This window comes from Jaculus jaculus, chromosome 21 (assembly GCF_020740685.1).
Source record: "Jaculus jaculus isolate mJacJac1 chromosome 21, mJacJac1.mat.Y.cur, whole genome shotgun sequence".
NCBI classification, from domain to species: domain Eukaryota; kingdom Metazoa; phylum Chordata; class Mammalia; order Rodentia; family Dipodidae; genus Jaculus; species Jaculus jaculus.
This window is the reverse complement of record NC_059122.1, coordinates 11,340,754-11,356,397: the sequence shown is the minus strand read 5'-3', so window position 1 is coordinate 11,356,397 and position 15,644 is coordinate 11,340,754. Positions and strand designations below refer to the sequence as shown.

The window sequence follows — 15,644 nt, the reverse complement described above, 5'->3', positions numbered from 1 at the left end:
TGGGAGGGAATACATCCCTGATACTGAAAACCTACAACAGGAGGAGTCATGAGCCCTAGGGGTGTAACGTCTGCTGCTGTCTGCCTAAATGTATATACCATGCTCATCAAACTGCCCAGTAATCACTTTCCTTAATGTTCATACCCCACATATTAATGCTACTCTCACTTTTGGTAGAGAACCTTCTCTTTTCAGATGGCAGTGACCTTGGGATGACTCAGAAGGCACCATGGTGCTAAGGAGAAGTGACAGAGGAGTGCTCAGCACTGAAACATCTCTATCACACCTTCCAAGGCTCAGGGTCCATTGTGGAAGAGGTGGTGGAAAAAACGTAAGAGCCAAAGGAAGGGTAGGACTCCTTACAACGTGCTTCCCCCAGATACAAAATGGCCTGGATATCCATGACCTCACAGTGCCTGACACTACCTACACAAGACCATCATAACAGGAGGAAAAGATGATGACATCAAAATAAAAGAGAGACTGATTGAGAGGGGAGGGGATATGATGGAGAGTGGAATTTCAAAGGGGAAAGTGGGGGGGGGGAGGGAATTAACATGGGATATTGTCTACAATCATGGAAGTTGTCAATTCAAAAAAGAAAAAAAGCAGAGTCAGGGCTGGAGAGATGGGCAACAGTTAAGGCACTTGCCTGCAAAGCCTAAGGACCCAGGCTTGATTCCCCAGTATGCATGTAAAGCCAGATGCACAAGGTGACACATGCATATGGAGTTCATGTGCAATAGCTAGAGGCCCTGGTGCACCCATTCTCTCGCTTTCTCTCTCAAATAAATAAATAAAATATTTTAAAAGAAGGTGAAAGCAGGATGATCACAAGTTCAAGGCCAGCCAAGACTCCATAGCAGGACCCTACTTAAAAAAAAAAAAAAAAGAGACTGAGCCAGGCGTGGTGGCACATGCCTTTAATCCCAGCACTCTGGAGGCAGAAGTAGGAGGATCGCCGTGAGTTCAAGGCCACCCTGAGACTACAGAGCGAGTTCCAGGTCAGCCTGGGCTAAATCAATACCCTACCTCAAAATAAAAACCAAGGCTGTGGTGGAGCACGCCTTTAATCCCAACACTTGGGAGGCAGAGGCAGGAGGATTGATGTGAGCTCAAGACCACCCTGAGAATACATAATGAATTCCAGATCAGCCTGGGCTAGAGCTAAGCTACACCCAACCTCAAAATAAAAACCAAAAATAAAAAGAGCATGCTGTAGGCCCTTGACTACCTCATCCAAGAAACCTGCTGCTCTGCTGGCCGAATATCTGATTTGTACTTTTGTTTTGCTCTCTAATAAAACCTCATGCTGCTGCAAAGGACACAGTGAAAAAAGCAAAGAGGCAACCTACAGAATGGGAAAAAATCTTCACCAGCTATATGTCTGATAGAGGATTAATATCTAGGATATACAAAGAACTCAAAAAGTTAAATAATAAGGAATCAAACAAGCCAATCAAAGAATGGGCTATGGAGCTAAATAGAGCATTCTCAAAGGAAGAAATACGAATGGCATATAAGCATGCCTTTAATCCCAGCACTAGGGAGGCAGAAGTAGGAAAATCACAGTGAGTTTGAAGCCACCCTAAGACTACATAGTGAATTCCATGTCAGCCTGGACAAGAGCAAGACCCTTCCTTGAAAAACCGAAAAAAAAAAAAAAAATCAACTTATGGGCTGGAGAGCTTGCTTAGCGGTTACGGTACTTGCCTGCGGAGTCTAATGACCCAGGTTGGAGTGCCAGTAATGCCAGTAACCACATCAGCCAGATGTACAAGGTGTCGCAAGTGTCTGTTTGCAGTGGCTGAAGGCCCTGGTGCATATCTGCCTGTTTCTCTCTGTCTCTGTCTCTCTCAAATAAATGTATTAATTAAATTTTAAAAATATTTTTTAAAAAAGAATAAAAAGGTTGTCTCCTCACCTATGCAGAATTCAAAGCCAATCTGGGTTACACAGGGATGAGAGGGAGGGGGAGGGAGAAGGGGGAAGGGAGAGAGGGAGAAGGGGGTGGGGGAGGGGAGGGAGAGGGAGAAGAGGAGGGGAGGGGAGGGAGAGGGAGAATAGTGGAGGGGGAGGGAGAAAGGTGGAGAGGAAGGGAAAGGGAGTGGGAGAGAAACTGGGTAGCTGAGCAGGAGGGGGTGTGGCTGCTGGGGAATTCCAGGCCTGGGTCAAGGCGGTTTTCCCAGGCCTGCCTCATGCTGAGTCCCCACAGGGGGTCTTTGGGAAAGTCCTAGGACTGGTTTGAGCATGGGAGGCCAATTTGCAAGCACAATAGCTCAGCCCCAAAAGCCACCACATCTGATGACAGAACCTAAGGTGGATGGTGTCCCTGGCCTGCAGTCCCAGCCAATCTGGAGTTGGAGGGAGAGGGAGAAGGAGAGAAAGACAGATAGGGGAAGGAAGGAAAGGGAAGAGGAGGGGAGGGGAAGGGAAGGGAAGGGAAGGGAAGGGAAGGGAAGGGAAGGGAAGGGAAGGGAAGGGAAGGGAAGGGAAGGGAAGGGAGAAGAGAGGAAGGAAGGAGGAGGAGAAGGAGGAGGAAGAAGAGAGAGGAGGAGGAGGAGAACTTGAGCCCTGCTCCATCTCCTGTGAGTGTGGACTGCTGGCCCCATGGGAGGCAGGGCTAGCCACAGGCCTTTGGTTGTGGGATGTCCTTCAAAGGCCTGTATGTTGGCCCACCATCCCTTGGTGTGACTGGGATGTATGTATGTATGTATGTATCTATGTGTATATATATATATGTATGTATATGTGTGTGTGCTATTATTATTTTAAAAAAACACAAACTGAAATGTAAAAGGAGGGCCCTGGATTAAGCTCAGTAGTAACGTTAGCCTAGCATACATAAGACCTTGAGTCAATCCCTATACTGCCAAAGAAGAGGGAGAGAGAGAGAAGGAGGAAAGAAGAAAGGAGAAGAAGGCAAAGAAAAGAAGGAAGGAAGGAAGGAAGTGAGAGAGAGAGAGAGAGAGAGAGAGAGAAAGAGAGAAATAGAATTAGGGTGTCAAAATGTGCTAGAGACTGACTATCCAACTCCAGGATTCTGGCAGGACCTGGACTTTCTGCCACTTGATGTCACCTGAGCAGGACAGGAGGACAGGGCGGGACATAGTGAGCTTGAGGCCCAGATAACCTTGACCCCAGGACACTCGACTGCCACAGCTCTGCACAGGGCCAGCTCGGAGTCTCGCGGGGACTTCGACCCTCTGCTCGGTCCTCCTGCTCTCTCCTTCCAGCCTGGCAAACCAGCTCTGCCGAGGCCAACTGACCCGGTTCCCTGAGAGCTGAAACCCATGATGAAGGCCCAAGGTGTTCTCTGGATCCTGCTTGGATCGCTGCTATGTCCGGAGCCCGGAACAGGTGGGGAAGAGGGGGCAGAGGCCAGGGGCCCTTGAGCTGAGATCTGCAGAAGTAGGGGGGGCATTTACCCTGACCGAGCCCTGCATGGTGCTAGAAACCCCAGGGGGCCCAGCTCAAAGAAATGCCAGCCTGGGAGCCTGGGAGTGGCAGTGCCAGCCTTTAATACCAGCACTGGGGAGGCAGAGGCAGGAGGATTGCCATGAGTTCGAGGCCAGCCTGAGACTACATAGTGAATTCCAGGTCAGCCTGGACTAGAGTAAAGCCCTACCTCAAAAAAAAACGAAATAAATAAGAAAGAAAGAGGGCTGGAGAGATGGCTTAGTGGTTAAGCGCTTGCCTGTGAAGCCTAAGGACCCCGGTTCAAGGCTCAATTCCCCAGGACCCACATTAGCCAGATGCACAAGGTGGCACACGTGTCTGGAGTTCATTTGCAGTGGCTGGAGGCCCTGGCGCGCCCATTCTCTCTTTCTCTCTCTATCTGCCTCTTTCTCTCTCTGTCACTCTCAAATAAATTTTTTAAAAGTAAAACAAAGAAAGAAAGAGAAAGAGAGAAAGAAAGAAAGAGAGAAAGAAATGCCAGTCTGGGGATTTGCAGCCCCATAAAGTCAAGGCAGGGGTGGGGAAAGACCTTCCCTTGGAAGTAACAGTTAAGGGTAGTTTCCTTGGGGAGGGTCCTTAGAAGGAGCCTGGGGAAAGCTGGGAAGAGGGCTCGGCAGTTGAACGTGCTTGCGTCTCACACGTGCCCTGACCAGGTTCAATTCCCAACCATCCCCATCGAGCCAGAGACAAAGAGGTGTGTGGTGTTTGCCGCACACACACAGATTAACTTCAAAATTTGTTTTAAAAAACTGTAGTAGCTCTCTCACGCGCACGCGCTCTTGCTCTCTCCCATAAAAAAATAAATAAATAAATAAAGGGCAGGAGAGATGGCTTAGTGGTTAAGGCGCTTGCCTGCAAAGCCAAAGGACCCAGGTTCAATTCCCCAGGACCCACATAAGCCAGATGCACAGCGTGGTGCATGTGTCTGGAATTTGTTTGCAGTGGATAGAGGCCCTGGTGTGCCCAGTCTCTTTCTCTGCCCCCCTCTCATTCTCACACACACATAAATAAATAAATAAAATATTTTATTCAGCTCAGTGAGATGACTTAGCAGTTAAGGCATTTACCTGCAATGCTCAAGGACCCAGGTTTGATTCCCCAGTACCCACTTAAACCAGATGCACAAGGGGGCGCATGCATCTGGAGTTCCTTTGCAGTGGCTGGAAGCCCTGGTGAGCCCCTTCTCTCCCCCTCCCTCTCTCTGTCACAAATACATAAATATTTTAAAATATTTCTAAAAAAATTATATATATAATTTTTTAAGTGGTTCATCTATTTTATTCACATTTGAACTCCACTGGAGTCAGGGCCGAAATATCTTCTATTCAAAGAATGAAGGCTTCAGGCAATGTCTCAGGTGGTATCTGAGCTAACTTGTCATCATTAGGACGTAGGGTCCAGTTTCTCTAGCTCATAGTATATATATATATATATATATATATATTTTTTTTTTATTTTAAAAATGAAGTGAAAGCCAGGCATGGTGGCACACACCTTTAATCCCAGCACTCGGGAGTCAGACGTAGGAGGATCACTGTGAGTTCGAGGCCAGCCTGGGACTACAGAGTGAATTCCAGATTAGCCTGGGCTAGAGTAAGACCCTACATACCTTGTAAGAAAAAGAAAATTAATAATGTAGATAAAAATGAAGTAGGATGGGGGGGAAGAATTGTAGAAACAGAGAGAAAGGGTATGTTAGTGAGCAAAGAACACACAGGCTAGGGAGTTGGCTCTTTGTTCAAGGATCGTGCTTGCAAAACCTGATAGCCTGTGTTCCATTGCCCAGGACCCACGTAAAGCCAGACGCACAAAGTGGCCGATGTATCTGGAGTTCGTTTGCAGTGGCTAGAGTCCCCGGCATGCCCATTCTCTCTCTCATAAATAGGCATTTTTGAATGGAATTTCAAAGGGGAAAGTGTGGTGTGGGGGAGGGAATTACCATGGGATTTTTTTTTTTATAATCATGGAAAATGCTAATAAAAAATAAAAATAAATAAATAAAATAACAATTAAATAAATAAATAAATAGGTATTTTTTAAATTTTTATTTATTTATTTTCAAGCAGAGAGAAACAGAAAAGAGACAGAGAGAGAGAGAGAAAGAGAGGGAGAGAATGGGTACCCCAGGGAATTTCAGCCACTGCAAACGAACTCCAGATGCATGTGGCCCTTGTGCATCTGGATAACATGGGTCCTGGGGAATTGAACCTGGATCCTTTGGCATTGCAGGAAAATGGCTTACCCACTAGGCCATCTCTCCAGTCCACTAAGTACTTTTTGAATATTTTATTTTTATTTATTTATTTGACAGAGACAGAGTCTGAGAGAGGGACAGAGTAGGAGGGAGGGAGAGAGAGAGAGAGAATGGCTTTGCCAGGTCATCCAGCCACTCACTGCAAACAAACTCCAGCTGCATGTGCCTCCTTGTACAGCTGTCTTACATGGGCCCTGGGGAATCAAACCTAGAACCTTTGGCTTTGCAGGCAAGTGCCTTAATTCCTAAGCCATCTCTCCAGCCCCCAATAAGTTTTTTTTTTTTTTTATTTATTTACTTGAGAGCAACAGACAGAGAGAGAAAGAGGCAGAGAGAGAGAGAGAGAGAATGGGCACGCCAGGGCCTCCAGCCACTGCAAGCGAACTCCAGACGCGTGCACCCCCTTGTGCATCTGGCTAACGTGGGTCCTGGGGAATCGAGCCTACAACCAAGATCCTCAGGCTTCACAGGCAAGCGCTTAACCGCTAAGCCATCTCTTCAGCCCAATAAGATTTTATTTTTAAATAAGATCATTAAAAAATATATTTGTGCCGCATCTGAGATTGTTCATTAGCAGGGCTTTTAGGAAAATGACAATTTTATTAGAATTTAAGAGAAGGAAGAAAAATAGAGCTCCTGTATAGCAGGAGGGAGTTTCCAGAAACATAAAAGCCCTATACCTAGCATTTTTCTAATTTAATTTAATTTTTTATTTCAGAGAGAAAGACAGAATTGATGTGCCAGGCCCTCAGCCACTGCAATCAAACACCAGACGTGGGCTGGAGAGATGGCTTAGTGGTTAAGCACTTGCCTGTGAAGCCTAAGGACCCCGGTTCAAGGCTCGATTCCCCAGGACCCACGTTAACCAGATGCACAAGTGGGCACACACGTCTGGAGTTTGTTAGCAGTGGCTGGAAGCCCTGGCGCTCCCATTCTCTCTCTCTCTCTCTCTCTCTCTCTCTCTCTCTGTGTGTGTGTGTGTGTGTGTGTGTGTGTGTGTGTGTCTGTTTTTCTCTTTGTCACACTCAAATAAATAAGTAAAAATGAACAAAAATTTAAAATAAAACTCCAGACACTTGCGCCACCTAGTGGGCTTGTGAGGCTTTGCACTTGCCTCACCTTTGTGGACCTGATTTACGTGGGATCTGGAGAGTTGAATATGGGTCCTTAGTCTTTGCAGGCAAGCACCTTAACTGCTAAACCATCTCTCCAACCAAACCTAGCTTTTATTTTTTATTTTTCAAAGTAGGGTCTCACTCTAGCCCAGGATGACCTGGAATTTGCTCTGTAGTGTCTGGGTGACCTCAAACTCATGGCGATCTTCCTACCTCTTGGGATTAAAGGGGTACACCACCCTGCCCTGCTCTAACTATAACTTGGCACTTTTAAATTTCCTTAGATTTTCCTGAAAAGGAATAGACCTGGACCCATCCTGCTTCTTTCCTTAAAAGAGGGGAAGGAGGGGCTGTGGGTTTTTGTTTTGTTTTGGTTTGGGTTTTTTCTTGTTTGTTTTTGTTTTGTTTTGAGACCATATCTCACCCTATCCCAGGTTGGTCTCAAACTCTTGGCAATCTGTTTCAGCCTCATTTTATTATTATTATTATTGCTGTTGTTTTGTTTTTCTAGGTAGGGTTTCACACTAGCCCAGGCTGATCTGGAATTGACTCCGTAGTCTCAGTATGTCCTTAAACTCATAGTGATCTAACTACCTCTGCTGGGATTATTTGAGACAGAGAGAGAAAAACAAAGAGAATGGGCGCACCAGGGCCTTCGGCTGCTGCAAACAAACTCCAGACGCATGCACCACTCTGTGTATCTGGCTTTACGCGGGTCCTGGGGAATGGAACCTGGACCCTTTGGCTTTGGAGGCAAGCACCTTAAGTGCTAAGCCATCTCTCCAGCCCTGCTCCAAGCCTTTTGAACGCTGGATTACAGTTCAGGCCTCAGCATGGCTTTCCCTCTGAAACTGCTTAACTCCAATCCTTTGCCCAAAATGATCTGTCTTGGGGCCCAGGAGGCAGGCCAGTTGGAAGAATGGTTATGTACTGTGCACTGGGCAGTAGTGGCTGGGGCAGGGACAGGGACAGGGGCTGGGTCACTTGGCTGATATGCTTCCTCTCCCCTAGCGTCCTTGCCCCTGGTCATGGACTCCGTCATCCAGGCTCTGGCCAGTCTTGAGAAGGTGCTGGTGGCCGAGGACAAGGGGACAGCTTCTGCATGGATCCTGTCAGCCCAGGATTCCAGCCCCCGCAACCCTCTCCACCACTACTTCCTGTTCAGGTCAGCAAGCCACATGGCTGCCAAGCCAGAGCCGCAGCCACTGAGCCCAGAACTTCAGGAGTTCGTTTCCGAGGTCGCCCACCACGACGTGAGAGGAGGTCAGGAGCACGGAGTGGTGCTGGCCCCCGACGGCTCCACCGTGGCCGTGACCCCTCTGTTGGCGGGGCTGGAGGCCGGGCTGCAGGGTCACAGGATTGCCAACCAGCACTCGGACATCCTGGCCGCTCTCAGTATCGCTGCACACACCTTGCTAGGTGTTGGAGCCACCACCTGGCCGGGCCCCAGGGATGCCTCTCCAGAGGGCACACCTGCAGTTGTTGAAGCCACTTCACCAGATGGCCAAGCCAAGGCCCCCACGACTGTGGATAGCCTCCTGGCTGTCACCCTCGCTGGAGACCTGGGTCTGACCTTCCTCCAGAGCCCTAAGTCTCGGAGTCCTCCGGGCCTGGGGTCTGAGGGCTGCTGGGACCAGCTCGCTGCCCCTCGGGCTTTTAAGCTGTTGGACTCCAATGCATCCAGGCTTACCGTCGCCTTCCTCAATGGTGCTCTGGACGGGGCAATCCTTGGGGACCACCTCAGCCGGCTCCCTGAGCCCCGACCTTCTCTCAGCCACCTGCTGAGCCAGTACTATGGAGCCGGGGTGGCTGGGAACCCAGAATTCCGCAGCAACTTCCGAAGGCGGATCGGAGCTGCTCTGATCTCAGAGCCCATGCTGGCCCGGCAGGTTTGGGGGACGCTCATTCTGTTGCAGAGGCTGCAGCCGGGTCACCCCCAGCTGAAGAGCATGAGCCAGGAACAGTTGGCCCAGGTGGCCACGTACGCTGCGAAGGAGTTCACTGAGGCCTTCCTGGGTAAGGAGTACCCCTGCCCTCCCCTAGGTGAACACTCACAACTCCATATGATCGTGGGGAGCCAGGACCAAGGGCATAGAGAAGGATCCCTAAGGGCCGTGGATGGGGACAGCTTCACAGGAAAGGAAGTGCCAGAGTTCCAGGTTTCAGACTGGAGAGAAGGTCATTGGATTAAAAAAAAAAAAGAAGAAGAAGAAGAAGCAGTTTTCAGCTGGGCTTGATGGGCACGCCTTTAATCCCAGCCCTCAGGAGGCAGAGGTAGGTGGATCACCGTGAGTTCAAGGCCACCCTGAGACTACGGAGTGAATTCCAGGTCAGCCTGAGCTAGAGTGAGACCCTGCCTCAAAAAAACAACAAAAAAAATTAACTTAAAAAAAGGTTTTCAACCAAAATAAATGTTGTTTTTTTTTTTAATTCATTCTGTATTTTGGATTTTCAAGGTAGGGTTTCACTATAGTCTGGGCTGCCCTGGAATTCACTCTGCAGTCTCAGGGTGGCCTCAAACACATGATCCTCCTACCTCTGCCTCCCGAGTGCTGGGATTAAAGGCGTGCTCCACCACGCCCGACTTTCTTTTCTTTTTTTTATTAAGTAGAAACTTTGTATGGACATATCATACGTTGGTACTATCCTTTCCCTCCTCCCTGTCCCCACTCCTCTGAGGGCCCTCCTTAGCGGGATTGCTGGGGTTCACCATGGAGTTGTGGGTTAGGAGACGTGAGAGCAGCAGCTGGTCATCGGCAGTGGGGGGCAATGCCTCTGGGCATTCCCTCCCACCCTGTGGCTCTTACATTCTTTCTGCCCCCTCTTCTGCAAAAGACCCCGAGCTGTGGTGGGCGTGCTCTAAGTCTATATTAGTGTCGAGCTCTCAGCCGCTTCTGGAATTCTGCTTTGGTCCATTTTGAGTATCCTCAGTGTCTGTCGCCATCGCCCCGCACAGGTTGTCAGGCTGGCCGTGGGAGCAGCGCTCTTGCTCATCTCGCCAGCTCCTCTGTGGTTTCACCTGGGCCCTGGGTGAGGGGTGGTTCATCTCCAGCCAGGGAGTCAGCTATCTATTCTTGTCTAACAGGTTTTGGTGGTCCTGGGTTCTCACTGCTTTCTGATTTCATTCCCAGAATTCTAGCTTAGTTATGAGTATGCCATCTTGACCAGAAGTCCCCTTTTTATTTCCATAAGCTAAAAAAAAAAAAAAAAGTGCGGAAGGGTTAGAAGAGATGGCTTAGTGGTTAAGGCATTTGCCTGCAGGGCCCAGGTTAGATTGCCCAGGACCCACGTAAGCCAGATGCACCAAGTGGTGCATGCATCTGAAGTTTGTTTGCTAGAAGCCCTGGAGCTACCAATCTATCTGTCATTTTCTCTATCTCTCAAAATAAATACATAAATATTTTTTAAAAAATAATATTTAAGGGCTGGAGGGAGGGCTTAGCAGTCAAGGTATTTGTCTGCAAAGCCAAAGGATCGAGGTTCGATTCCCCAGGACCCACGTAAGCCAGATGCATGAGGGGGCACACAAATCTGGAGTTCATTTGCAGTGGCTAGAGCCCTGGCATGCCCATTCTCTTTCTCCCTCTTTCTCTCTGTCAAAGAAATAAATAAATAAAAATTAATTTTTAAAAAAGAATACTTAAAGTGAGGAAGAAGTTGTTAGCTAGCTTTCTATTGTTGTAACCAAGTACCAGAGACATACCAACTTAAAAGGAAGAAAGGTTCTCTGTTTTGGAGGTGCCAGTCTCGCATTAGTTCTGGGCTTATAGCAAGGCCATAAGTGTATCATGGTAGAAGCAAGTAGTACGTGTCAGAGGAAGCCACAACCCATATGGGAGGCAGGAAACAAAAATGTCCCAATGGGGCTGGAGAGATGGCTTAGTGGCTAAGGCGCTGTTCTGAGAAGACAAAGGACCCAGTTTTGACTCTCAAAGTCCTACGTAAGCCGGAATCCCTCTTTCCCTGCTAAATAACTAAATAAAAGTGACATATTTTAAAAATATTTTATTTTATTTATTTGACAGAGAAAGAGAGAATGGGCATGCCAGGGCTTCCAGCTACTGCAAATGAACTCCAGATGTGTGCAGCCCCTCATGCATCTGGCTAACGCGGGTCCTGGGGAATTGAACCGGGGTCCTTTGGCTTTGCAGGCAAATGCCTTAACTGCTGAGCCATCCCTCCAGCCCTAATTTTTTTTTTTTAATTTTTATTTTTGGTATTTCGAGGTTGGGTCTTACTCTAGCCCAGACTGACCTGGAATTCACTCTGGAGTCTCAGGGTGGCCTTGAACTCATTGAGAATCTGCTACCTCTGCCTCCTGGGTGCTGGGATTAAAGGCGTGTGCTTTATGCTGGAAGTCGTGAGACACAGCCCTAGCACCCTGAGATTCTACTCACTCAGTTAAGTGAGCTCCACCCCCCTCCCCACCCAGGCCAAACTGGGAGGAAGCTATGCACTTTAAGAGCTTGCCTGCTGCCACACGTGGGACAGGCTTGCTGATTGAGCCTCCTATGCCCTGGGTCGCTCCGCAGGCTGCCCGGCCATCCACCCTCGCTGCCGCTGGGGTGCAAAGAAATACCGGGGCCAGCCAAAGCCGCTGCAGCTCCCGCTGGGGTCCCTGTTCGTGCATCATACCGGCAAGCCCGCGCTGCCCTGCACCACCTTCGCGCGCTGCTCCGAGAACATGCGCCTCATGCAGCGGGAGCACCAGAACAAGAAAGACGGGGCTGACATTGGATACAGGTGGGTGCAGCCGCTCAGGGCGCGGGGAGGGGCTTGGGGATGGGGGGGGGGTCAAGAACTGGAGTGTTGGGGCCCTTTAGTCCCATCACTTGGGAGGCAGAGGTAGGAGGATCGCAGTGAGTTCAAGGCCAGCTTGAGACTACAGAGTGAGTTCCAGGTCAGACTGGGCTATAGCGAGACCCTTAAAGAACTGGAGCAGAACTGTATATGGGACCACAGCCCAGCTCAGCAAGTGGAGCTGTGGGGTCAGGGAGAGCCAGATGGCACACTCCTTTAATCCCTGCACTCCAGAAACAGGGGTAGAAGGATTGCCATGAGTTCGAATCCACCCCGAGACTACAGAGTTCCAGGTGAGCCTGAGGTAGAGTGAGACCTTACCTTGAAAAACCAAACCAAACAAAGAAACTAGAGCTGGTTAACTGGGTAAGATGCTTGCCTGTAAAGCCAAAAGACCCAGGTTAGAGATTCCCTAGACCCATGTAAACCAGCTACACAAGGTGATACATGCATCTGAAATTTGTTTGTTGTAGCTGGAGGCCCTGGCATACCCATTCTCTCTGTCTCTCTGTCCAATAAATAAATAGATATACTAAATCTTAAAAAGGCTAGGCATCCATCACTCAGGAGGCAGAGGAAGGAGGATCGCTGAGAGTTCGAGGCCACTCTGAGACTACACAGTAAGTTCCAGGTCAGCCTGAGCTAGAGCAAGACACTACCCCAGAGGGGACGGGGGACTGGAGCAGGCCTGGACAGGACCAGAAGCCTGTTCAGCAGGTGGAGCTGTGGGGTCAGGGAGATAGGAGCAGAGGCATAACTTGAAGAATGAGACTGTCTGTCCGAGGGTCTGAGTGTGGGGGAGGGCCTGTGGATTTGTGATTGAACCAAACGTCAGAACATGTTGTGGGGTGGGTAGGGGCATTACAGGGGCATGAAAAATATTGAGGGTTGGCTCAGGGGAGGGGGTGGCACGTGGTGAGTGAATGGGATAGGGAGGACGGAGAGTCAGTGGTCCTTGGAGTGGGACAAGTCTTCTCAGGCACATAACAATACTTCCCCAATGATACGTCCTTCCCCAGTGATACATCCTTCCTTAGTGATATGCCCTTCCCCAGTGATACATCCTTTCTCCAGTGCTACGTCCTTCCCCAGTGATACATCCTTCCAAAGTGATATGTTCTTTCTGCTGTGATACGTTCTTTCTCCAGTGATACATCCTTCCCCAGTGATACATCCTTTCTCCAGTGATACATCCTTCCCCAGTGATACATCCTTTCTCCAGTGATACATCCTTCCTCCAGTGATACTTCCTTCCCAAATGATACATCCTTCCCCAGTGCTACATCCTTCTCCATTGATACATCCTTCTCCACTGATACATCCTTCCTCAGTGATACATACTTTCTCCATTGATACTCCTTTCTCCAGTGATACATACTTTCTCCATTGATACATCCTTTCTCCAGTGACGTGTCCTCCCCCAGGGCAGCATCCTTCCCCTTCCCCACTGATGCATCATTCATCCCTGCAACCCCTTGCAGTTTCGTCGTGGGCTCCGATGGCTACCTGTACGAGGGCCGCGGCTGGCACTGGCTGGGCGAGCACACACGTAGCCACAACTCCCGGGGCTTTGGCGTGGCCATCGTGGGCAACTACATGGAGACACTGCCGGACGAGGCGGCGCTGAGCACAGTTCGCGACGTGTTTCCCCGCTGCGCGGTGCGCGCGGGCCTCCTGCGTGCAGACTACCGCCTGCAGGGCCACCGGCAGCTGGTGCGCACCATCTGTCCTGGTGATGCCCTGTTTGACCTGCTGCGCACATGGCCTCACTTTGCCCAGGTGAGTGAGGTGTGCAAGAGCTCAGCTCTGTTCCCAGATGCCTGCCTGTCACCCCTCCTCCCCTCCGAGACTTCTCAACCTCAGCCTGGCAGATTTCCACCACCACCCCGCAGACCCAAACAGTTTATCCTTTGCTCAATTTTTTAAAAAATTTATTTATTTGAGAGCGACAGACACAGAAAGACAGATAGAGGAAGAGAGAGAGAATGGGCGCTCCAGGGCTTCCAGCCTCTGCAAACGAACTCCAGACACGTACGCCCCCTTGTGCATCTGGCTAACGTGGGACCTGGGGAACCGAGCCTCGAGCTGGGGTCCTTAGGCTTCACAGGCAAGCGCTTAACGGCCAAGCCATCTCTCCAGCCCTTTCTTCTTTTTAAAAAAAAATATTTTTTGCTCATTTTTATTTATTTACTTGAGAGCCACAGACAGAGAAAGAGGCAGAGAGAATGGGCGCGCCAGGACCCCCAGCTACTGCAAACGAACTGCAGACGCATGCGCCCCCTTGTGCATCTGGCTAACGTGGGTCCTGGGGAATGAGCCTCGAACGGGGGGTACTTAGGCTTCACAGGCAAGTGCTTAACTGCTAAGCCATCTCTCCAGCCCATCATTTGCCCAATTTTAGTAAACACCTCTTACCCCCCAAGGACAGCCTGGGCCCTTACCTCTGCTGGCACCACTCTGCCCTCACACCTTCAGTCTGGACTTCTTATTCTTGCTTTTCAATGTAGGGACTCACTCTAGCCCAGGCTGACCTGGAATTCACTATGTCGTCTCAGGGTGGCCTCGAACGCTCGGCGATCCTCCTACCTCTGCCTCCTGAGTGCTGGGAGTAAAGGCGTGCACCACCACGCCCGACTGTAAAATATATTTTTTGAAAGAAAAAAAAACAGAATCACAGTAGAACAATCATGCCACCTATATCTGCTTTTTGTTTACTTCAAGACAGAGGCTTGAGGTCTAGCTCAGGCTGGCCTTGAACTTGCTATGTTGCCCAGCTGGGTCTCCAACTCCCAATCCTGCTGCTGCTGCCTCCCAAGTGCTGAGATCAGAGAAACCCATTGCCACATCCACTGGTCCAGTTGCTTCATATGCAATTTTCCTCCTCCTCTTCTTCAAGACGGGGTCACATGTAGCTCAGACTGGTCTCGAACTCCGATCCTCCTGCCTCTGCCTCCCAAGCCCTCGGATTACAGGCCTGAGTCACCACACCCGATTGTACCTCTTGCATCTTGCCACTCCATTTGCTTAAGCCATGTTTACCACCCTGGCCTGTAGTCAGCTTCGAAGGGTCTTGTTTGAAATGGAATCTTACCATGTGGCCTCAGCCAGCCAGCCCAGTGCTGGGGTTGTAGGTGTCGGTTGCCCTCAGGCTGTGCCCGCTCTTCACTCTGGGTCCCTCTCCTGTCCCCTACCCAAGATCCCACAGCGACAAAGACAGATCCAGCCGCCTTCCCTGCCAAGTCTCTCTCTGATTTCTTCCAGACCAGAAGGAAACTAACAACCTCCAGAAGACCTCCACGCCCCAGATCCAAGATCCAGGAGGATACCACCCCTTAGCCCCTGAGAGCAGCCACAGGCCTCCAATAAAGGGAAGGAGAGTATGTTCAAGAAGGTGCCAGGGCTCTTTTTGCACACAATGTAGCAGTTTGGCTTTTCCCAGAAGCTGACTCGAGATCATAATGGCAACATGTGTGAAAGGGGCGGAGCTCCGCGGTAGAGCACAAGGCCAAAGGAAGGGAGAGGAGAGGATTGAGGGGATGAGAGGAGAAGAATGGAGGGGGAGAGGAGGGGAAGGGGGCAGGGGAGAGGAGAGGAGGGAGGGGAGGAGAGAAGGGGAGGAAAGGAGAGGAGGGGAGGGAATGAGAGGAGGGAAAAGGAGAAGAGGGGACATGAGAGGAAGAGGGGATGAGAGGAGAGGAGAGAAGGGGAGAGGAGGGGAGGGGAGGAGAGAAGGGGAGGAAACGAGAGGAGGTGAGGGAATGAGAGGAGGGAAAAGGAGAAGAGGGGACGTGAGAGGAAGAGCAGAGGAGAGGAGAGGAGGGGAGAGGAGGGGAGGGGAGAAGAGGGGACAGGAGAAGAAGAGGGGAGGAAAGGAGAGGAGGGGAGCAGGGAAGAGGAGAGGAGAGATTAAAGGAGAGGAGAGGAGAGTAGGGGAGAGGAGAGGAGAGGAGGGAAGAGGAGAGGAGAGGAGGGGAGAGGAGAGGAGGGGAAGAGAGAAGGGGCGGAAAGGAGAGGAG

General features: G+C 50.1%; 1 protein-coding gene across 1 annotated transcript; it reads left to right on the top strand.

The window, feature by feature from the left end:
• The first annotated feature begins 3,238 nt into the window (after positions 1 to 3,238).
• Positions 3,239 to 14,979, top strand: LOC123456372 (N-acetylmuramoyl-L-alanine amidase-like). The gene is made up of 5 exons (XM_045139357.1): positions 3,239 to 3,360; positions 7,840 to 8,844; positions 11,361 to 11,571; positions 13,110 to 13,407; positions 14,890 to 14,979. The coding sequence occupies exons 1-5, from the start codon at positions 3,294 to 3,296 to the stop codon at positions 14,962 to 14,964; spliced, it is 1,656 nt and encodes a 551-aa protein (XP_044995292.1). The 5' UTR covers positions 3,239 to 3,293; the 3' UTR covers positions 14,965 to 14,979.
• The last annotated feature ends 665 nt before the right edge of the window (positions 14,980 to 15,644 follow it).

Coding starts and splice junctions, on each gene's coding strand:
- LOC123456372 (XM_045139357.1), top strand. CDS start 3,294: ATGATGAAGGCCCAAGGTGTTCTCTGGATCCTGCTTGGATCGCTGCTA. Junction 3,361..7,839: donor ATGTCCGGAGCCCGGAACAG/GTGGGGAAGAGG, acceptor CCTCTCCCCTAG/CGTCCTTGCCCCTGGTCATG. Junction 8,845..11,360: donor GTTCACTGAGGCCTTCCTGG/GTAAGGAGTACC, acceptor GTCGCTCCGCAG/GCTGCCCGGCCATCCACCCT.